Source organism: Artibeus jamaicensis, unplaced genomic scaffold (assembly GCF_021234435.1).
Source record: "Artibeus jamaicensis isolate MK-2021 breed Jamaican fruit bat unplaced genomic scaffold, CSHL_Jam_final contig_518, whole genome shotgun sequence".
Classification (NCBI taxonomy): Eukaryota; Metazoa; Chordata; class Mammalia; order Chiroptera; family Phyllostomidae; genus Artibeus; species Artibeus jamaicensis.
The window spans coordinates 2,818,876-2,843,470 of NW_026521870.1; the positions used below are offsets into that span (position 1 = coordinate 2,818,876).

General features: G+C 41.0%; 1 protein-coding gene across 3 annotated transcripts in view; it reads right to left on the reverse strand.

The window, feature by feature from the left end:
* Positions 1-24,595, reverse strand: part of MAGI2 (membrane associated guanylate kinase, WW and PDZ domain containing 2) — a 1,409,833-nt gene that overhangs the window by 53,948 nt on the left and 1,331,290 nt on the right. For all 3 annotated transcript variants that reach the window (XM_053668925.1, XM_053668924.1, XM_053668923.1), the window contains one exon: positions 1,525-1,663. In XM_053668925.1, coding sequence (XP_053524900.1) covers positions 1,525-1,663 — 139 coding nt within the window. The remainder of the gene's footprint in view (positions 1-1,524; positions 1,664-24,595) is intronic.

The window sequence follows — 24,595 nt, forward strand, 5'->3', positions numbered from 1 at the left end:
GGGCCCTCAAAGGATGGAGCAAATCCTGTTTCTATGAAAGAAAAGAAAGCTCAGGATAGCCATGTTGTTCAGATTAACTTTTTAAAGTTTAACCAGTTGGAACAATAAGAACAATACTGACTCTATGAAAATCTCTTGGTATAGGTAATAGTCAGGTCTTGCCATGGAGTGAAACATACCTTTAAAATGAGGTATTTTTTTGAAGGGATAGAATCTCACAGGTCAGTTGGATATTACTGAATTACATCATACTTTAAGGGTATAACAAGTCATTCTATTCTGAGTGTTCAGATTCTTTCGTTAAGGGATTAATGCCAGTGTCATTGAACAGGATCAGACCTGTGCTGATTGCTGATATTAATATCTAAAAATATTTCATTAGCTCCAAACATTAATGGTGGGAACTTGGGATGACATATTTCCTTGGGCACAGAGCCAGCCCTGCAGAAACTTCTGAATCCTTTCTGACTCCTCAAGTGAGGGCTCACCAGCCCTTTTAACAGGCTCTGGAGTGTGTTCAAGGACCTGGAAACAAAGCCTTTAAGGGCTTTTGAATTCAGATACTTCAACTCAACTCAGGACTCTACTGTCCTGCTGAATAGGTGAGTCAATTATTAGGTAACAGACAAAAAAGATAATCTGAGAGGGGAAAGTACTATTTGGAATGTTTTTTTTTGAGGGGGAGGGAGGGATAGAGGAATGAAAGTGGGAGTCAATTTATCTAGGTCAACAATTTGAACTACTTACTCAGGTCAGCAGTTGGGTCCCATTTCCGTGATCTGGATGGGCACTTTCTGCACTGCTGTTCCTTGATACCTGTCTGTCTGTCTGTCACTCTCAAGATTAATTAAAGTATAGTTCAGGTCATGTAACAACTGCCCAGTATTTCCTTAGTAATTCTGTAAGTGGTGCCTTAAATGGGCTTCTGGGAAATAACACCATTAAAGACTTTTGAAGAAAGTCTATGAATTAAAATGAACTTTAAAGCCTTCTTGAAAAGCATGTAGATACACAACATAAGTGTGATTTTTTTGAACATCCCTAAATGCCAAGGAAATGTAATCACAGCATGAACTGAAGTTTACATTTTCATCTTCACACCCTGAAGATTTGTTCTTGCCTGTCCCCTGTCCCCAATTATATGTCCTATGGGTACAGTGTAATGCACCAGCAATTTTAGAAAATGACTGATAAATTACTGTGGACTCAAATGAACAGAAGACTATTGTTCAAATTATGGAAGTTCTACTATCACAGTGATGGCTGGACCTCCCAGCACACTCAGAGATGCCCTGAAAGGTCCTATATTTGCCATTTTAAACATTACTTAACTAAGGGAGCAAAAGAAAGAGCTCACACATACATATATTTTGTGCTCAAGTGCACATACATCTCTAGATATCTATTGATAGCTAAATATATATATAGGTAGCATCGGAAAACTGACGTAGTCTTATAAATAAGCATTGGCATTTACAGTACATGGAAGAAGCAGAGAAAGGGTGAATCAGATGTGAAACGCACCATACTCTGGGACCTGCCCTGTCCCACGCTTCAGCAGCAGCCTCACTCTTCTTCCTCCAGACTTGATGAGTTCTATCGCTCTGGCGTGGGTCATGTCCCTCGTGCTCTCCCCATTGATTTCAATAATCTGATCTCCTACCTGTGAATTAAAGAAACATTAAGTCACCCACAGATGGTTCTATTCAAGTTGCATTTTCAACAGATTAGATACGGATCATAGATTACCAGTTTCCTGAAAAATATTTAAATGATTTGGTTGCAGCCTGCTGCTACTCTCTGGCTACATCCTGGATCTGACCACCAAACTTCATTTACCTTTATAGAGATTTGCATATCAGGCCACAGAGGTTGTGGTGATATGTCACTTATATTTAACCTATATGGCAGAGACTATGGGTAAACTTAGCATTTAAGAAAAAAATAGGGAATAGGTTTGATATCACTATTCAAAATGACCTGGTACCTGTACTTTGAAACAAGAAGTAAATATTTTAAGGTGGGTCCTGTGGGCTGGGAAAGAAGAGGAATAAAACGTGGACATCACAATGGCAAGAGGGCACTAAAATAAGACCATTGTACCCAAACAGTGTGTAGGGGGAAGAAGAAGCACTTGCTTGTTGCAGCAAGGAAGTAGCATCTTTACCTGAAGATGATTCTCCAGGGGTAAGGATTCTGATGAAAGGAAGAGACTTCCCCCTTCATGTAGTGCTCAGTGGCCTTTGGAAGTGTGGTTTTGGGGCAATGAAAGAGGTTGGCCTCAATGGCAAAACTTTCACATTCCACAGAAGACTCACAAAATACAGGACTAAATTAATTTGATTTAGGGCCAATGTTTGCAAGATTTTTTTTTTCTGATTTCCTTTCTCATAAGGCAACAGGCACAGCCTAAAGTCAAGTAACTTGCTAGTGGCCACATATCCCAGCCAGAGGCAGATGAGACCAGGTATCTCTCTCTCAGCAGTCCCCGCCCATGACTGAAACCTCATGGCACTGAATCAAACTATAGAAGTAAAACAAAAGTTCCAGTGAAGTTATAATAGTGAGTCTTCATTCGTAGCTAGACTCTCTTCTGAACTTGACTCACATATCCAATTGATTACTAAACATCTTCAGTTGGTGTCCGACAGGCACCTCCAACTCAAGACCCGCAGACTGGGCTTCCCATCTTTCTCCAAAAGCAGTTGTTCTTAATTCCTGAGGCTGGTTCATACTATCACCAATCACGCAAGCCGGAAACCTGGGGGCCATGCTGGGTCCTTATTGCCTTGACTTTTCCGCATCTATGTTCTCAAATTTTCTTCTGTTGCTAACTAGCTCAGTTCAGGCCTTTAACAGATTTATTAAAATAATCTCCTATTACCCTATCACCAATATCTTCTCATTGTCACCAGTCACTCTTCTAAGGGACATCTTCCCAAAGGCATCATGCCAACTGAGGCCTTTAGGGCTTCCCACATGCCACCATTCTCTTTGCCTTGTCCTCCCCCATGGCCTGGTACAAGGCCAGCCCAAGCATCATCTTCTGTGGGATACCTTCCTAGGCCTTATCTTCTTCTAAAGCAGAAATGTCCAATTATCATCACGACACCTCACACTACTATTTCTCATACCTCATACAGAGTTATATATAATTCTTTGTCTTGCATCCTAGACTCTGAGCTTCTTCACTCATCAAAAAATTTCTGAGTACTAATTATGTACTCAACAGTCTACCGAAGAGATAAGATAAAAACAGTGATAAATGGTATAGTTCCTATCTACATACAGCTCCTCAGTCTAGTTGGAGAAAAAGTGGGTAAGATTATTATTATTATTCAGTATATCTTTGCTATGACAGAGGTATTAGCAAAGTGCCAATGGAACAGAAAGGAGGAACACCAAACTCAGAAAGTGTGAGACTGGTAGTCAGGGAGAGCTTCCTGGAAATGGTGACATCTCAACTAAGTTCTGAAGTATCAGTAGGAGTTCCCAGGTGAAGGAGAAGGAACAGTATTCTAGGTAGAGAAAGAAAGAAACCCATGCAAAGACCATGGGATCTGAGAACATGGCATATTAAGCAGAGAAAAGTTAGTTTACTCTGCTACTCAGGAGTTAGGACTTTATTCTAAAGGCAACAATAAGGCACTAAAAATTTTAAACAGCGAGTAACCTGACCAGGGAAGCAAAGTGCTATTTAGAAATCTCCCTGAGAGGACTTCTGGTCAAGATGGAGGAGTAGATAAACATGCTTCACCTCTTCACACAACCACAGAAAGAATTAGAACTAGATCTCAAAACACATAACACTCAGAACCATGAGAAAATTGAGCTGTGTGGATGTCTGGCAACCAAGAATTTAAAGAAGTCACATTCATTCACATGGGTAGGAGGGGTGGAGATATGGAGATGCAGTGGTATGGAGAGGGGATGGTAGAGGAATGGGTGGTTCCACATTCACATGTGGTGGATAAAAACCAGGAGGAATACCTTGGGAGCAACGAATCCCAGCCCCAGGCCAGAATGCACAGCCCAGGATGATAAATCCTCATAACTTCTGGTTACAAAAACCAGTGGGGGTTGGGGCAGTAGAAGAAACTGCTGGATTTTCAGGAGACTCCACTTAAAGGGCCTGCATGGATCTAAAACATATGCAGACCCACCCCCTCTGGGATTCAACACCAGAGCAAGAGCTGGAAGGGTGCCAGTTGCACAGGGCAAATACTGGGCAAACCTCCAGAAGCCAGGCAGTGGCATTATCTCCTCTCCAAACCCTCCTCCCATACAGAGCCACAAAGTGTTGAAGCAGGTTGTCTCACCTTGGTGATTACCTAAGTCTTCACCCCACACAATTTATAGGTGCCTTTTTCTATAATAGGCCATACTCCTAAGACAGGGAGTCAAAGTAGCTCTACCCAATACACAGAAACAAACACAGGGAGGTTGCGAAATTGAGGAGACAAAGAAATATGGTCCAAAGGAAAAAAACAGAAGAAAATGCCCCCCAAAGAACTAAACAAAATAGAGATAACCAAGCTATCAGATGCAGAGCTCAATACACTGGTGATCAGGATGCTCAAAGAACTCATTGAGTACAGCAACAAAATAAGACCCAGAGAGAAGTGAAGGTCACACTAAGTGAAATAAAGAAAAATCTACAGGGAACCAACAGTGGAAAGGATGAAGCTGAGATTCAAATCAACAACTCGGAACATAGGAAGAAATAAGCATTCAACCAGAACAGCAAGAAGAAAAAGGAATTCAGGAAAACAAGGATAGTACAAGGAGCCTCTGAGACATCTCCAAACAAACCAACATCATACGGATGCCAGAAGAAGAGGAAAAGCAAGAAATAGAAAACTTGCTTGAAAAAAATAATAAAATAAACTTCCTTAATTTGGCAAAGGAAATATACAAGTCCGGGAAGCACAAGAGTCCCAAACAAGTTGGACACAAAGAGGACCATACCAAGACATATCATAATTAAAATGCCAAAGTTAAAGAGAGAATCTTAAAAGCAGCAAAAGAAAAGCAGATAGTTACCTACAGGAGAGTTCCCATAAGACTGTCAGATGATTTCTTTCAAAAGAAACTTTGCAGGTAAGAAGGGACTGGCAAGAAGTATTCACAGTGATGAAAAGCAAGGACCTATAACCTAGATTGCTCTATCCAGCAAAGCTATAATTTAGAATGGAAGGGCAGATAAAGTGCTTCCCAGACAAGGTAAAGCTAAAGGACTTCATCTTCATCAAGGCATTATTACATGGAATGTTAAAGGGACTTACTTAAGACAAAGGTCAAAACTATGGACATTAAAATGCCAACAAATTCATGACTATCAATAACCAAATCTAAAAAACAAATTAAGGAAACATTTGGAACAGAAATAGAATCATAGATATGGAGATTACTTGGAGGGTTATCAGTTGAAAGAGGGAAGGGGGAGAATGCAGAAAAAAATGAAGGATTGAGATACATAATTGGTAGGTACAAAATAGACAGGGGGATGTCAAGAATAGTATAGTAAGTGGAGAAACTAAAGAACTTATATGCATGACCCATGGACATGAATTAAGGGATTGCTGGAGAGAATGGAGGTACCAGGCAGAAAGGGGCAAAGAAAAAAATGGGACAACTGTAATAGCATAACCAATAAAATATATTAAAAAAAGAAATCTCCCTGAGACATCAGTAGAAGAGTGAATTGGAGAGAAAGTGGGAGACTGAAGACGGGAGCTGAAGTTGTGAGGTTATCACATTGTCTATTCAAACGAGAAATTGGGAGGCTGTGGGGAGGGAGATAATAGGGCCAGTGAGGTAGGGAGTGGGTTGCATTTAATTATGTATGTTGCACCATACATATTTGCCAGCAAATGAAGCATTTCCACAAGGCTCATCTCGAGAACCATGGGACAAGGGGTTACAAGCAATTTCAACCAAAAAAATCAAACCTTGACAACTACCACACCTGAGGACACTTCTGTCTCAAGACTGAGTTTTCTAAACAAACCATGTGGAAGGCAAAAGGAATCTTGTGATATGGTAGAAATAGTCACATCATTTGTTGGGGTCACACATTTTAGTATGGCAAGACTTAGGAAATTTGATGTTTTCCTTCTCTTGTATGTTTATTTTCCCTTTTCCCTGCTAAGAGCTCATGAGAATTAAGGGAGAAAATATTAGCATGGCAGAGAGAGTGGTGGGTTGGAAGACTGTGTAGGAGTCTGAGAAGCAGTGGGGTCTAAAAGACACACAGGGGCTGGGCTGATGTCACCTGTGTGGGAGTTTCAGGGGTGAGGCACTGGAAGGAGTTAGGGGTGTTATTTTGAGAGTTCCAAGGAGCCTGAGCTGACCCTTTGGCTTTGCAGATGGCCATAATTTCAGCTTTCCATGAAGGGTCTCTTCAGAGGAAGAAGAGAACAACTCTGATGCTGGTTGAACTGAGGGTCCTTAGCTGCTTGTTTAAGACTTTTAATCATTCCCAAGCCCCCTCCCCATTACAAGGTGCCAGGGCAGGCAATCTGCTGATTTTTTGCCTCACTGGGAACAAGGGGAGTTTGGGAATAGTTCAAGATTTTATTAAATTCAGAAAAATAAGTTCTTGGGGTTGGTGGGTAGTGATGGTCAATGAGATGGAAATGCTGCCACTGTTAAAGAGTCTGAACTTCACAAGGTGTTCTGAGCATCCTGAAGAAATGGGCCAACTCCTTTGGACCTAGTGTCAATAGTAACAAACTCAGCACAGGACCAGCCTTGACTGTTGTCTCTCCTTGTAAAAATGGTGAATATTGTAAAAAGGCTTGATTTTCATTTTCATCCCAATATCAATGTTTTGCATAGTCGTTGTAAATGAAACTCCCAAAATAAATTTGGGGTGGGGTTCCTTTCCCTTGCATCCTCCTAGTATCCTGATGTATAAGGAGCAGGATCTGTCTGTGGGAGAAGAGGTCTTCCCATTATCTTCCTACCTCATCTGACTTCACTGCAGCTGCCATGGGGCAGCCAGGAGAAGGGGTCGCTTTCCTATGTCACATGTGACTCAACTGGAGGAATTAATTTGGTAAAACCAATGGAAATTTTCTTTTCATGGATTGTGAAAAAGATGAGTTGTGACTCAGATGTAGTTTTTTTTATCCCATCTTCTCTCTACCATGGATCTATATTCAACTGAGCCACATTATTAAAACGAAACTTTAAAGATTTCTTCCACTAGTCCTCAAAGAGTTTTAGAACATCAAGTTCTAGTTAGAATTGAGAGAGAGAGGTGGGATGTTGGGAGAAGATAAGGAGGAGGAGAAAGAGAAATAGAAGGAGGAGAAGGAGGAAGAAGACGGTGGGAAGAAGGGGAAAGAAGGGGGAAGAAGGAGCGGGGGGAGGGGGAGGAAAAGAGAGGGGAGGGGGAGAAAGAGAGAGACCCAAATCACACAGATGTAGTTGAAGGACATATGTGTTGCTTTGTGTGGGTCAAGAAGATGTCAACTATAGGAAGCTAACCAAAGGAGTTAAGATAAATTCCAGGCATTTTTTTAAAAATGAAAGAAACACTTTTATCTGTGGTCCCTTGGGGGCAATCAATAACCTTACAGCAATGTCTCAGGGGCAAGATGTGTGAGGTAAGACCGCCTGGCACAGCCAAACAAGTTCCACAATTCCACATCGTGGCAGAGCTTCCCTTCACAAAACTATTATCAAATCCTTGAACTTGCTTGGGGTTCTGCAGGTAAGACTTTTTTTCTTCTTATTGGAAGGCCAAGGGAAGTAAAGGTAAAAGTTTCGATATTTCTTAAGTGGTTAATAGTTCAAGTTGTAAGGAGAAAAATGTGAACTCTGTACTGTATATACTTTTATAGCCAAGTCATAAAGAAAGTATTCAGTTTGGCTCAGTGAAATCTTTATAAGAACTGATTGATCCTGGATTTACTTCAGCCCCAAGTCGTACTCAGGGCTTGCTTGGACATCTCTGCAAACGCGCTTCCCTGGGTGCAGTCAGTTAATTGCCCTGAGACCGTTGCTGCACCCCTAAGAACCCATTTCCCATTGTTATGCCACTGAAATGATCCTAGATCATAATTAAGTGTGAGAAATTGAACTCCTTAGGGTTTTATGCAATAAACAATGGATCTCTCCATTCCTTATTTTATGAAGGGCCTGGCTGTGGGCCATTTTTGTGGCTAATGATCTGAGGTCACAGGTTACCTCCATCAGAATTTTTCACTTAACAGTCTGGTTTCTCCTGCTGACTTTAGACCTCAACAGAACATACCTATTGTCTTTGTGTCATCTATACCTGTCACAATTCCTGACAAGCCAGCTCTTGGTTCATTACTGTTGAGTAAATGAATGTTAGGTTTGCTTCTCAGTAACAATTGCAGTCTTTGTTCTCACTGCACAGTAAGTTCAGCTTAACTATACCTCAGCATACCTTAACCTTTCTTGAAACACTGCCTTAAATACTTCCAGCCAAACCGTAACAATTTCAGTAGTACTCACAGGAGACCAAATGAGGTTTCAGTAACGGTAACCTACAAAAATTGTTAGAGACAGGTAAAGCATGTGCTGAAGGATTGAGAAAAACAGCAATGGAGGCTGAGTCTGAATGAAATTACAAAGTGCCAGTAAAAAACAGTCAGAATTAGAGTCTTCACCACTGCCTGGGCAGGCACCGTCATTGGGCGCCTTGGCAACAGGACACTGGGCCTCGTGGAACAAAGACAGGCCAATCTTCAAGTTTGATGGTGGTACCTTTAATATATAATGGCTGTTTTCACAATTAACCTTTGTCAGATATTATTTAGCAGTTATTACAGTAAAAATATTTTCCAGGGGTTACACTGAATTTTTTGGTTAACTTCCCACTTCCTCCGTGAGGTTTGTGATTGATTAGATGGGATCCCACGGCTTGTCATAGGGCCTGGGGGTTGTTCTAAATGGTGGTGCACAATTGCTTCAGCAAGGCATTGGTGCCCAACAGGTTGACAGGTTTTTCCAGAGAGAAAGCTAACCCAGTTGTTAATTGAAACACATTTTGAGAACAATATAATTCTCTGAATTTTATTTGCTTCAACTTATATACTGAAAGCTGTCTGAGACTCTTTATACTATATTCTAGATAGTAATCACTTAAAATGAAAACTTCCCAACATCTCTCAAGAAACCTCATCAAACCTGAAGTGTGAAGTGGTCCCCTTGGATTTATAGAAGAGCCCTTAGTCAAGGTTGTGCCTGAGCACAGACCTGCTGAGAGGCGTCATGAAGGTGAGGGGAACAGAGGGTGTATGATGTTAGAGACTGCTATTACTTGATGTGGGCAGTGTACCCTATCCCATGTTTTTATTGTTTGTGGATTAACCCTTTAGAAAAGCTCCAGTCACAGCTCTAAAAATTGTCAGTCTTTGACTTCAGCAACTACCCTGTGGTGGAGGTGGTGCCTTGGCTGGTCATTCAAATCAGGGGTCAGCTATGGTGGGGATTCAGGGGGAGCACTCTGTTCAGGAACCTCCACTTTTCATTCCTACTTTTAAAACTCTCTAAATCAAAACATGGAAATATATGTGAAATTTAAAGATGATCCTTTGCTTAGTCATGGAAGTCAACTCTAAACTACAATTTGGTGTCTTTCTCACCAAACCTTTCTTCTTTCCTTGTTAAATACTAACCAACGCTTGTCTCATATGGAGAGTTTTATTAGGTTGCTTCTTTCCAAATCTCCTTACTTGTCTAGGGCTTTTAACTGGTGTGGCTGTTGCATTCTTCCGGCCTCCCCTCCCCTGCTCTGCGTATGCTCATTGGGTGACTTCTTCCTGCCTTTTTAAAGCATTTCTCTTTCTGTGTCTTTGTACATACTGTTCCTTTTTGTCAAGAAACTGAACTGCTCCCTTCAAACAGATGAATCTTACTCATCTCTTAGGACAAATCCAGGTATGACCTGGGAAGCCTTCCATGATCCCTCCAGTCTGGGCTGGGTGCTTTTCCTCAGCATTGCTTTAACAGTATTGACCTTTGCCTGTCTCTATCCTGTATGCTTTCCAAGAGCAGAGACTCAGCCCCAGGACCAAATACCCATACATATTTGTTTTTCATGAAATTTTTCAGAAGCCTTTTTTTTTACTCTATGATCCTTATACTTTTTATTTTTTAAATATATTTTATTGGTTATGCTATTACAGTTGTCCCATTTCCCCCCTTTACTCCCTTAGCCCTGTACTTCCCCCCACCTGCAATCCACCCCTACCTTAGTTCATGTCCATTGGTCATACATATAAGTTTTTTGGCTTCAATGTTTCCTATACTATTCTTAACCTCCCTCTGTCTATTTTGTACCTAACATTTATGCTTCTTATTCCCTGTACCTTTTCTTCCATTTTTCTCTTTCACCCTCCCCATTGATAACCCTTTATGTGATCTCTACTTCTGTGATTCTGTTCCTGTTCTAGTTGTTTGCTTAGTTTGCTTTTGTTTTTTTTTTAAGTGCAGTTGTTGATAGTTGTGAATTTGTTTTACTGTTCATAGTTTTTGATCTTCTTTCCCTTAGATAAGTTCCTTTAACATTTTATATAATAATGGCTTGGTGATGATGAACTTCTTTAACTTGACTTTACCTGGGAAGCACTTTATTTGCCCTTTCATTCTAAATGAAAGTTTTGCTGGATACAGTAGTCTTGGATGTAGGTTCTTGCCTCTCATGACTTTGAGTACTTCTTTCCAGTCCCTTCTTGCCTGCAAGGTTTCTTTTGAGAAATCAACTGATAGTCTTATAGAAACTCCTCTGTAGGTAACTCTTCTTTTCTCTTGCCACTTTTATGATTCTCTCCTTATCTTTCATCTTGAGTACTGTAATTATGATGTGCCTTGGTGTGTGCTTCCTTGGGTCCAGCTTCTTTGGGACTCCTCTCTGAGCTTCTTGGACTTCCTGGAAGTCTGTTTCCTTCGCCAGATTGAGAAAGTTCTCCTTCATTATGTTTACAAATAAGTTTTCAATTTCTTGCTCTTCCTCTTCTGCCTCTGGCATCCCTATGATTTGCATGCTGGAATCTTTAAAGTTTTCCTGGAGGTTCCTAAGCCTCTCATTTTTTTTGAATTCTTGTTTTTTTATTCTATTCTGGTTGAATGTTTACTTCTTCCTTCTGTTCCAAACCATTGATTTGAGTCCTGGTTTCCTTCCTGTCACCATTGGTTTCCTGTACATCTTCCTTTAATTCAGTTTGCATAGCGTTCACTCTTTCCTGTATTTTGCAATTATACTCAACCATTTCTGAGCATCCTGATTATTAGTTTTTTGAACTCTGCATCTGATAGGTTGGCTATGTCTTCATTGCTTAGTTGTATTTTTTCTGGAGCTTTGATATGTTCTTTCATTTGGGTCATTTTTTTTTGTCTTGGCACACCTGTTATGTAGTAAGGGGTGCAGCCTTAGGTATTTGCCAGGGTTGGGCAACCTACTTCACTGCATTGTGGTGCTGTATGAGGGGGAGGGGCCTAAAGGGAACAACTGCTTGCTGGGCTCTTGGCAGGCTTTCAGTCACTTCTTCTGCTACCCACAAGGAAATCGGGCCCTTCTGGTGCTGATTCCTGCGTGGGTGGGTTTGTGTACATTCTAGGACCCTGTGTGTCTCTGCAAGGAACTCTCCTGTTAAGCTGGGTGTTTCTCCTGCTGTCACAACCCCCACAGGTTTTTTCAGTCAGAGGTTTGAGGCTTTGTTACCTCGTGCCTGAACCCTGGGTTGTGTGGTCTGTCTTGCTCCCCAGTTGTTCCTTCTGGTTTATCTGCATGCAAATGTGGGGCTGCCCACTGTGCTAGCTACCACCTTGTCTGGTCCACAAACTGCTGCCTTGCTGTGGGTCCTTTCTGTGCTGGCTGCTCATTTCCATCCCTCATATCAGTCTGGATGAATGTTTCTTCTTTAACTCTTTGGTTGCCAGACTTCCATACAGTTCCGTTTTCTGGCAGTTCTGGTTGTTTTTTGTTTTTAAATGTTTTTAAATTTTTTGTTGTCCCTTTAGTTGTGTGATGAGGCACAGTGTATCTACCTATGCCTACGTCTTGGCTGGAAGTCTATGTTCCTTATGTTTAAACCAAATTTAATCAAGGTCTGTAAAAATTTTTATGCTTTGTTTCATGATATATGTCAACTAGGTTTAACTGTGATCAAATAATATAAAGTGTAGATAGATAAGTACCTTGTATATTCTAAACTATACAAGTATAATCTTTTATTATTAATTGTAGTTATCATCATTATAGTGGTAGAAGAGAGAAAAATGCAACATTGGTAAGCTTTTCATCATGAATGTAGGAGAGATACTGAGGTAGTAATGTATGAGCTGATCTACTGAGGATATTTAATGGGAAATAAAACAAATACTTCTTCTAAAAATATCACTGAAGATAATTTAAAAAATCTGTTGGTTTGGAAATACTGCCCTTTAGGAATTCTATAGAATGTTAATGCTGTTTTTTACTTTATGATTTTAGATAAGTAGTTTTGGAAAAAGAATCCCACTGACTGCTGGGCAGATAATCCAAACCAGGGCTGTAAACTCATTTTCACTGGGGGCCACATCAGCCTCATGGTTGCCTTCAAAGGGCCGAATATAATTTGACTGTAACTACTCCTTTACAGTTAAGCGAGAGCTCAGCACGGCCACCGGGTAGAAACAAGGTGCTGTCTGGACAAAACAAGGTGGAGGGTTGGATCCGGCCCACGGGCCTCGTGTTTGCCACCTGTGCCCTAAACTGAGACAGAAGGATGACTACAAGTTTGGCTATGGGTATAAATGCATAGACAGATGTGAAAGACGAGCCGGTTGAAGCAAAATATTTTGTAGAGGGGAAAAACACTACAATCCACTTCCATATGCCAGTTGGACTGCTTAGGCAAGAGGAGACTGGGGAACTATCTTAAAATTACTCACCTGAGCAAGGATAGAAAGATATCATTGGCTCCTCTGCTAGTGGCTTATTCATTCGCTCAGAAATCATTTATGTTAGGTCATGAAGTCTGTTTCTCATGTTGATTGAAAAATAACCAAGAGAAAATCAAAGAGAAAACTTCTTGTTGTGGATTCTGTGCAGACTATTTCCCTTCCCTGGATGTAATTGAGGGGAAACGGGGATTGTTGTTCTGCGTGCTTATCTAATCAGATGCACTTATTTTCCAGATGCAAGCGTGAGGCTTTGTACAATGCTGGCACAGGATAACAATTTCTTCTCCTGAAGCCAACCTATTTGCGTGTTGCATTTACATTTACTTTGTGTGTGTGCCCGTTCTGGAACTGACATGTTAACAGTGTGAATTAGAGTATGAAAAGGGGTGCCAAACAGGTGGCCTGGGTACTAGTCAGCTGTGGTTTGGAAGATATTTGTTGATGGGACTGTTTCAGAGGTGTGGGCAGGCTTAAGACCACCAGAGAGGGCGGCTGAACACAGAAGGGTTTGCCTGGCCTGTGCTGTTACCACTTGTAATGGTAGACCCCGGAAGGGCCTGGGGAGGAAAGAAAGTCACAGGGGTCTAGTGACAGCTGGAACCGTGGAACAGGGACTGCCTGAGTGGAGCTGCAGTTGTGGAGGTAGGAGCCAGGCCTCCAGCACAGAGGGTAAGAAATACCCCAACCTCTCTACAGCAGACAGACTAATGTCTCCACAAAAGACACCCAGGTCTAGTTCCTGGAATATTGGAATACGTTACCTTATATGGCAGAAGGGATACTAAAGATGTGATTAAGTTAAGGAATCTTGAGATAAAAAGATTATCCTGCATTATCTGAGTAGACCCAATGTAATCACAAGGGTCAAAATGAGAGAGAGACACATAAGGGCAGAAGCAGAGGTCAGAAATGAGAGAAGATGCCCTGCTGCTGGCACAGAGGAGGGAGGAGGGGCTGCCTGCCAGGGAAGGCAGCTGGCTCCAGGAGCTGGAAAATGCAAGGGAGTGGATTCTCCCCTAGCGCCTCCAGCAGGAACCAGCCCCGCTGACAGGACAACCTGATTTCAACCCAGAGAAACTGATTCAGAATTCTGACCCCCCAGAACTGTAAGATAATAAGTTTGTGTTGCTTTAAGCTACCAGGTATGTGGTGATTTGTTACAGTAGGAATAGAAAATGAATAATACGCTTTCTTTCTTCCTGCCCTCCAGTCTCTGGCCAGTACTTCCCATTGCCAGATCCAACAGGGAACTAGAAGGCAGGGGACTTGGGTGATGCAGATGTGCCCCCAGGATGCAGAACAGGGCAGAGGATGGATCTAGGGGACGAGGTGGGACAAAAGAGTCACCAACACTGGGGTGGGATATGTGTGGGGTGGGGATTGAGTTAAAAATAATGAATAAATACAACAAATGAAGGTTGCTGTGCTGCTCTAAAATTTGTGTTGGTTGTGGTCATAACCCCCCAAAGTGATGGCACTAGGAAGTGGTGCTTAGGTCGTAGGGCAGAGGTCTGTGAGTAGGATTAGCACACTTGTCAGAAAGCCCAGAGAGCTCCCTTCCCCCACCACGTGAGACTCAGCAAGAAGACACGGTGTCTGAACCCAAAAGTGGATCTTTATCAGACACCTGATCTGCCAGGGTCTTGATCCTGGACTTCTAGTCTTCAGAACCATAAGAAAAAAGTTTCTGTTGTTGATGAGCTACCCAGTCTGTGATATTTTGTTATAGCAGCCTGAATAGACTAAGACAAAAACTTTAAGAAATAATTTAAGAACAAGGCCAAAAAATCAGGAGATGATAACCTTACCCATACTGAAGAAGCTGTTTTTAGAAAACTGTTTTCATATTTCATTTTTATACATATAGCCTCTTAAGATATCATTAGAGAAAGACAAGTGGCACCAGAGTTACTGAGTCTAATTTTTTATTAAAATTCCTAAAGCTTTCAGAGTTGCTTTTGCATCTAGTCAGCTCCCCTGCCCCCTCAATTCTACTCCCACTCTGTCTCCAGCAACTGCCTGTCATTTTCCACTTCTCTTGCCTCCATTTGCCATTCACCAGTCCTCTCTTCTCCCTCCTCTTTCAGTCCATATGGTTGCCACAATCATCTTTTAAAGCTCACCCCTCCCTTGGTCTCTCTCCTCCTCAAAAACCTACTCTGTTCCTTTATGCTTCTTGAACAGGATCCAAACTCATGGATACAGGGTTAACTTTGTCCAGGTCTTGCTCCCAACCTTGCAGCTTATCCCCGCCATTCTCAGGGGTTCAGTGTCACCTGCTTCTCATTCCTCCACTCTTCACTGGGTTCTCCCGCCTTGCAGTTCTGCTTGTGCCCTGGCTCATGCTAGTGATTCTTGCCATTCTCCCTGATTTTTCCAAGCTTATCTTATAATCATGTCCATTCTTGGAAGTGCCACTCAAATGCTCCATAAAGAATCATTGGTCATTTCAGGGGAAAACTTGCCCCCTGTCTCTCAGGGTCACTATGCCTGTCTTATAACACTTACTGCAGCCCTGACTCTTGTTCCAGCCCTCTGTGTTCATTGTCCCCACCACCTTTTCTGCACCTACTAAGTTATAAACCGGAAAGAGGGATGGTGCCCTCTAGCAGAAGCTAACAAACATACTGCCTTAAAAATAGTAGATAATGAAAAGTTGTTTGTAGTGGGGACAGAATTTATTACTGCGCAAAGTAAAAATGATTAATGGAAGGGCAATTGCCTTTGGGGGTGTTGGGGGTCTGAGAGAAGAGCTTTGAGGTCAGGATGCTGTGGGCAGTCTGTGCCTTGCTTGCTGTTGGTTCTTCCACCCTTGGTGAAGGTGCCTAGCACAGGGTGAGAGCCTCCTAAACATTTATTAAGTAAGTGAATAAATACTATCATATACATCGTTTTGGTCAAGGCTAGCTGTGAATTCGTGAGAACAAGGTGTTAATGAAAGTCCCTAACAACTGTTACAATAGGAGGAAGGTGAAAAGTATGTCAAAGCAAAGCAACACCATCTTCCACTTGCAGTGAGAAGCAGGCTCAGACGGAGCAAGGCTTCACCAGAATCAGCTGAAGAGGACCCACCACGAGGTGGAGGCATCTCTTCTCTTTTTGGAGTAAACACGCGTTTTCTGGCATAAGTGGCTAAAAGCAGACACACTAGTTTTTACATTTTGAATCCTGTGGGAAGCACTGGGAAATAAATTCATATGGGACTTATATTATACCTTCCATACTACAGCTTGAGGGCAGAGATCAAGTTTTATATTTTTTACCTTTACAGTATCCTCTGTGGCCTCCAGCACAGTTGTGACTGGAGGGACAAGGGGAGAGAACAAGGGAGAAAATGGCTGGTTGACTGTTTCGTTTGGAGGTAGAGCAAATAAACGAAGATGTTGCTGACAGCACAGCCACTGAAACACCCACAGGAGAATTGAGGGCGAGGGGCCCATCTTCCTAACGCTTTAATCTCTGGTTCTGTTATCCTCACCTTGAGGTGAGGACCCTGAGCTTCAGGGAGGAGGAGGGGTTTGTGAAAGGCCACACAGCTTCCAAGTGAGGTAACAAGATGACAGACGAGACACAGGCTCTAATCCCAAACCCAGCCTTGGGGAGGAGGGGAGACAAGCACATGAGTAGGTATTTACTTCACTCAGAGTTAAAGTTTCCTTCTGCATCATCAAGAAAACAATATTTGTAATTTATTATTAACCTTGGCAGTAGGGTTTAAAAATACATGCAACCACGTGTCACAGGCGGCTTTCAAGTCCAGGTTCACTCACGCCTGAGTAAGGTGAGAAAGAAGGCCTGGGAAGGAGGAATGAGAATCTCTGTGACTGTGAACAAGTCTAGTTAGTACTTCGTGGGTCTGAACTTTCCTGATCACTTCAACTACTTTCTTCTCAGATACATGTTATTTTTACAGGGTCAAAGTTGCAGATCAACAGAATAAGGGATGTCCTTGTGCCCAATTTTAAACTGCACAAAGAGTATATAAACATACAAGGCAGAAAAACTCATGTCTGGGATCAACAATCTTTGTTTGTAATGAAAACAGTATCTGTGTAATAGCTTAATTTTAAGACAGCTCTCCAGAGGATTTTTACTCATTGGCACAATATTCAATTGTACTGGCAATGAATGTGTAGACTACAATAATTTTTCTATTGATATGCTAACACTGAGTAAACAGAAAGTAAGAGTAGCATTGTATCCCTATCATTTTGTTGCACAAAATAAACATTATTCACTTTTCTTTCCTTTGCTATTTGAAATCACATATTAATTACTTAAATTTTACAACTAGGAACGTAGCCCAGTGTCTAAAAATCTTGTTTCTGTTCAAGTTAATTCAGACCGTCCATCCATGCGTGAGGACAGCTGAGCTATGAAATTGGGCAGCATGTTTTCTGGCAATAATGAGAAGATAATATTCCTTAGGAGTATTTAAGTGACATGACTATTGATAGATTAATTGGAAATAAAAATGTAAAGCTTTTTAAAATCACTAGAATAAAAAGCCTCTGGTTTGTTGTAGCTTCTCAATGCACTTTTTGAACCCTACACACTTTGTACTGTCTGATTAAGGTAACTATGCTGCTCCTGGAATTCCACATATAGCCCATGTAAAATCAACCATTTTCAGAAGAAAACTTTCCCACTCACACCTTGATCACAGTCACCTTGCTCCCTCTACTCCTTTAGCAAATTCTTGAAAAATGACTCTTGAATCTGACAAATTACATGGAGTATTGGGAGCAGAAAAGAAATGCCATTTGACGTGAGGTCCCGAGAGTCAAGTGCAACTGGGAATATGATACAATAACTATGACACCCTCCCTTCAGAGCCCAGAGTACCACTTGCTATTCCTGTTTAATAAATTTTATAATGAATTATTTTGAGAAAGGCAGCTAAGTGATCTGACTCTACAATACATCCTACTTGGACTCAATTTATACTTATGCTACACATACATGCATTTAGATTTCTATCTCCATACTAAACTCTCGATTAATTACCCAACATTTATAGTAGTTGTGAACCATCCAGATGAAAAAATTGATCCTTCACAGTAATTAGCACTTAAGCACTTATTCAACATAATTTCATGCCAGACACTTTCTGGGCATGTTAGAAGCACTGTTTCATTTAATTCTCAAACAATACAATCACAGAAACGTACTTTCTATGTCCTAGAGAAAACGAAGAAAAAGACACATTAATTTTGGTAAGGGAACTTCTACTTTATTTCTTTGGGATTGGATTAACTGATGAATAAAGCAGACTGATTGCCACTGGTAACCCAAGGTACCAGGGTAACCTCTGTGCACTTAATTGGCTTGAGCTGCCCCGAACCACAGACTGTACCTTCATTTGGGCTGGACAGGCGTTAACATGTACGGCTGGGCGTTCAAGAAAGACTTGGATCCACTTAATGATGCTTTGTCTCTTCCCTTCTTCTTCTTTCTTGAGTAAATTTTCGGGTTTTCCATTTGATTCCTGCTTTGAGCTATGGTCCTTGTCATCTCTTCCATTCTGTCTCTCGCACTTACTTCCTAGTAATCTTTGAATATCTGTCATTATGGTCCCTCAAAGCTGCCTTTAGAGTGCTCCTTTTGGAGGCTGACCCCTCCTTTCCTGTCTCTTATAGTCTTGCATCATTTTTGGTATGACATTGCCTAGTCATTTGACAAATATGGGCCACTTGTCCCATATAAACAGTGAATGGAAATGCTGTAATTCATCACCATTCCTAGAAAACCAGTTCTGCAGGTTTGTCCTTTTGAGGAATTTTTGTTCTCCGACCACCTTTATTTTCCAAGAATATAACATTAATAATGTAACTTGCTTGTTTGTTTCAAGTGTCTCTATCACACTGAACTAAAAAGGCGGGATTGGTTTGTTTTTCCAGGAACTGCCACAGCTGTGCTCTGTTGACCTCCCCACCCCCTTTCCTGCTGTATATCAGTCCAAGTCCATTTTTCAACATTTTTAGTTATTAAAACAGTGTAGTGCAGTTAGCATTGAAACCCTTCCTTCAGTTAAAAGCTCTCCCTTCTCACTGCAGACTAGGCTGAAGGCTTGAGCTACTTAAGTGAGAAAAAGAGTCTTGTTCTCCTCTCTCCCCAGCCCCTCACTCTTCTCCCTTATCTCTCCAGCCTTCTGGAGAAGCTCTGAGGGCAGGCGATGTAAGAGGGGCAACATTCACTTGAGAGATCAAGGGTGACTGGCTGCAAGTCTGTCCTCTTTTTGGTGCTGTTATTCTCTGTGTGGCAGATCTTGTGTGTGTGTGTGTGTGTGTGTGTGTGTGTGTGTGTATGTGTGTGGTGTGTGGTGTGGTGGGGGTGGGGGTGCAGATCTTAATCCCGAGCTGGTAGGATCAAGGAAAATTAGATTTCTGACTTCAGGACATTTAAATTTAGAAGACATACAAATGCTGTTTCTCTCCCGAGGATGTTTTGGGTTACTTCTTCAGAAGACCTAATGTGGTGTTTCCCCTCTGCGTTGTTCAACACAGGTGAAGTTAATCTCTTCCTCTTCCATTTAGCAACCCTTTCCCCTACTATGGAGAGTACAGCTAATGGGCATTTTCACCAGGGGTCCTTCAGGCCAGAAAATATCCCACCAGCAAGATGATTAAGTCCAAATCACCTGTGGTGTCTACTCAACCTATGGAAATGGTGGAGTGCAGGCTGCCCCAGGCCCTTTGCTTTCTATCTTTCGTCTTTTTCTTCCTCCCCCAGCTCACTGAGGTCTGTCTGATTCAATAACTCTGCCTCTTTTAGAAAAGAAACAATTACTAGCCTCCCATGGGGTACAGGGCAAGGATGGTTCAAGCGTCCCCAGTCCTGAAGGAGGAAAACAGCATAAGTCTAACACTCTCTCCCTCATGAGGGGTGGGTAGGGAGAAGGGATGGTTAATGATGCACAAACTCTGTTTTCTCCCAATGGGAAATTCTTGCTTCTACACTGCATTGGGAGAGTGTAGGGAAGGACAAATTTGTTCTGTAAAGGCAGTAGTTCCCAGCAGGTTCCCCAAGAAAGTGGCTGGTCTCATTATTGGTGATTCTCTAAACAGAATATAGGGAACTAAGTCTACGGCCATACCACCCTGAACGTGCCCAATCTCGTCTGATCTCAGAAGCTAGGCAGGGTCGGGCCTGGTTAGTACTTGGATGGGAGAATATAGGGAACTTAGTCTTCTGTCCTCAGTTGTGGCCTGAGTAACCATTTCTTAGATAATTGAACCCAGGCTTGTATTATATCATCACACCACATAGAAGAAATAACAGAATAAAAACAAGGAGTTAGATGAAACTTGGTGAATATCTATGAATTTTACTTACTCATCCTCACTCTAGCTAATTAAAAAGTGACTTCGTTTTTATTTCTTCTTTAAGTCCTTATTAGCCAAGATTTTAAAAAAATGAATTGCTGACTAAAGTATGCATAATGTATGTTTATCATTAGAATATATTATGCCAGTTCTATTCTGTGTTTTGATTTTTTAATTATATTGGTTTACATTAAATAATTCATGCTGTAAAGGCATAAAGGATACTGTAGAGGGGATTAACAGCATGAGTGTGGTGGCCTCAGGAGCCCTGGGTCATGTTGTATGACCAGTGTCACTCGTCAACTCAGAGATGTTGGGTAATTCATTTAACCTCTGTAAGTCTCAGTTTTCTCATCCAACAATGGGGATGATGATGATGTTTATTTCAATAGGTGTTAAGATGATCTTATGACAGATGTATGTAAATTTAACACAGTGCCTGCCACATGGCAAGCATTTATAAAAGTTATATTAAATTTAATTCAATAGGACACTTTCAAACTCACTTTAAACTTTAATATATAAAACACTAATGATTGGGGTTGCATTTTGGAGTGAAAGTAGGATTTGGAATTTTAGTTTCTCTGTGTTTAGAGTAGGGGTTGGTAAACTATCACCCACAGGCCAAATCCAGTTCATTGCATTAAAAATATATAACATTTCATGGAACACAGCCATATTTACTCACTTATGTGTTGTCTATGGCTGCATTTGTATTATGGTTGAATAGTTAGTTGTGAGAGAGACTGCGTGGCTCACAGTGTCAAAAATATTTACTATCTGCAGCCTTTAGAGAAGAAGTTTGCTGATCCCTGCCTGGTCTAGAGGGTAGGAAGTGAATGATACAGGAAGGACAACCCATTGTCTCGATGACCCGTGCACTGGCAGATCTGTGCACAGGATACACTTGACACTGGACTTTTGGGGAACCCTTCTCAGATGAATAAATCTGTGAAGAAAAATTTCACTCGTTCCTATTCAAGTTAAAGCCAAAGGGGGGCAGGATCGAGGGTGGAGAGTGGGGATGTCTGGGGAGGGGAATAGTGGGGGTAAAATGGAGACCACCGCACTTGAACAACAATTAAATTAAAAAAAAAAAGCTTTGCAGAATGGAAGGAATTGGCAAGAAATATTCAAAGTCCTGAAAAGTAGGGACCAACAGCCAAGACTGCTCTACCCAGCAAAGACATCATTAAGAATCAAAGGGCAGAAAAAGAGCTTCCCAGACGAGAAAAAACTAAAAGAGTTCATCATCACCAAACCAGTATTATATGAAGTGTTATAGGGACGTATTTAAGAAAAAAAGATCAAAACTATGAACAATTAATAAACAAAATTATATAATATTTAAAATAAGAGTTGAGAGTAATAAAACACCCATCCTTGCACTCAACAGTCAGATTTTAATTAAGTTAATCTAGTGTGACATTTGCTTCAAACTCTTCTGCCTGAAAAAGAATATCCCGTGGGCAGAGTTGGAGGCTCCAGCAAGCTTTCTGAACTCATTTCCTTCCCTACAAAAGTAACTACGATTCTGTAGTTGATGCTTCCCTCTTCTTTCTCCTGTTTTTAATTACTTGTACCTCACATGTATATGTTGGTAAGTTATATATAGTATTGTAGGTGTGTATACTTTACATGACTAGCATTACATACGTGATTCTGTAACTTGTTTTTTTACTCAAACTTCAGTTGTTAAAATTCATGTAGCGAAAAGGGTTCTTTCATTTTAACTACTCTATAATACTCCACTATATATTCTTTAGTTTATTTTTCTGTTCTATTGCTGCACATTTAGGATTCCTGCCCCCACTATTTGCAATGAACAACCATGCTGCAATACACATTATTGATAATGTCTCTGGGTAGATTTGAGCAAAACCAGGGTATACAGATAGCAGTGGAATGCTGACTTAAAGATGTACATCTTTACATTTATTCGATGTCGACAAACTGGTCTCCAAAGTGGCAGCACCAATTTACTTTATCACCAGCGGTGAATGAGAGTTCTCTGTTGCCCACATCTTTGCCAGTGTTTGGAATTTCCAAACTTTGAAAGTTTTGCCAATCCTATGAATGTAAAATGTTATCTTAATTCTTTAACTGGCTTTTTACTAATGTTGAGGATATTTTCAGGTATTAACCATTTGGGTTTCTTCTTTCATAAATATCTTCATTATATATTTGTTCATTTTCTCCATTAGATTGTCTTTTTATTAATTCATAACAATTCTTTATTACTTATATATTCTGGGTAGCATGCCTTTTGCTGTTCTATGTTTGCAAATATATTTTCTTTTTTTTAATGTCAGTGTGTGGTTGCCTCTCATGTGCCCCTGCTGGGAACTGGCCTGCAACCCACGCATGTGCCCTGACTGGGAATCGAACTGCGATACTCTGGTTTGCAGGCCCACGCTCAATCCACTGAGCTATACCAGCCAGGGCTTATGTTTGCAAATATATTTTCTTAGTGTGAGGCTTTTCTTTTCAAAGCTTGGTTCATGTGTTCTATCCTAGAGACACTTAAAGTCTTAGTGGAATCAGATTTATGAGTAATATTTTTTATGGTGGTTTGGGCTTTTTATTGACTTATTTAAACAAATTCTTTTTAACCCAAATGAAAAACCCCACATTTTCCTGTATTTTCTTCTAAAAGTTGTAATAGTTTGCTTTTCACAGTCTTTAATCCACCTAAAGCTGATTTTTGTGTACGGGAGGAAGTAGAAGTTTATTTTTCTCCGTATTGGATAAGCACTTCTCCTAGCACCAGTCATCGACAGTCTGTCCTTCACCCTCTGAATTGTATTGCAATTAATGCTGCCTCAGCTGCCCATTCAGGCTCCACGCCTGTCCATCTAGCGCTAGAATTCCCTCGGTGCACGTGCCTTGGCCAACTGGACCACAGGGCGGCGCACTCCCCTCGTTGCCGTTACTGTCGCCTACCACGCACATCTTAAACTCCTGTAAGACTGGAGGTTTTTACAGTCTCACGCTACCCTCATTTTCAAATATCTCACGCTACCCTCATTTTCAAATATGAATCATTTCAAAACTTTTTAGGGTACATATACTGATTATTAGAATTTTAGGTGTAAGAACAATATCTACATTTATTCTCTCCACTTCACTTGTGAAGTATCATAAATTGTAATAACTGCCCATTACTAACTCAAATATATTTAATTGTAATTTGTAGACAAAGTTTTTTTAAAAGATTTTATTTATTTATGTCTAGAGGGAAAGGGAGGGAGAGAGGGTGAGAAATATCAATGTATGGTTGTCTCTTGGGTGTCCCCTGCTGGGAACTGGCCTGCAACCCAGGCATGTGCCCTGACTGGGAATCAAACCGTGATCCTTTGGTTCGAAGGCCCATGCTCAATCCACTGAGCTACACCAGCCAGGGCTGTAGACAAAGGTTTTATTAGAAGTTAATCCATAGCTGTTTAAGAGGTATTAGGAAAATTAAAAGTGTTTTCTCTAAAGATTTAAATAAATTATATAAACAAAAGCAGAATTATTTCAATCATCCTATCATTTTCATAGTGAAATGTTTAGGAAATAGCTGATTTATAAAGGATTCACTATTTTTTCTTGGCCATACATATTTTGTAACGTGGTTGATTTAATACCCAGTAACCTATTCAGCCCTGCTCGAAAATGGGCTTAACCCAGGGGTATGCTCCAAAACTACCTAGGGAGCTTTTTAAAAACCATTCTGTCCCTTTTCAAATTTAGATATTTTCCACAAGGTTCGAAAGCGATACTATATTACCAAAAAGGCAGGGCTTTTGCCTCTCTAATAGAAGACCTCTGATGTCATCTAGTATTACGATCCATAGGAAACTCTGAAGTATGAGCCTCCCTAACAAGTGTGTCATGGATAGCTGTGATATGCTTCATTGTCCCACTGTTCCAACTGTTGCCATGTTCTCTCAGACCTTTCCAGTGTATTTCCTATTATCTAGTTTACCCTTTTGAAGTGTAAGGCTTATTGCTACTTGGATACCTGGGAGCTAAATGGGAAATGTACATGTATTCATTTCATTCCAAGACACTGTGATGTGGCCAGATGAATAATGTAACCAGTTTTAAAAGGCTGCAAAAATGAGTGGGAATACAAACAACCAACAGTTAAACAATTCTGTGATCCACTGGTTCTTACACGCTTCTCACAATGGATGACAACATTCTGTGTAGTTTCCCATGTGACACATCTGAGTTGTTTTTCCCCCACTGGAGGCCTCTCTAATTTACCTTCTGAAGTGCAAAGAGCTCAGGCATGAAGTGCATCTCTCCCCAAGGAGCCTGCCTACTCAAAAGTATATACATATCCCTCCAGGGTTCAG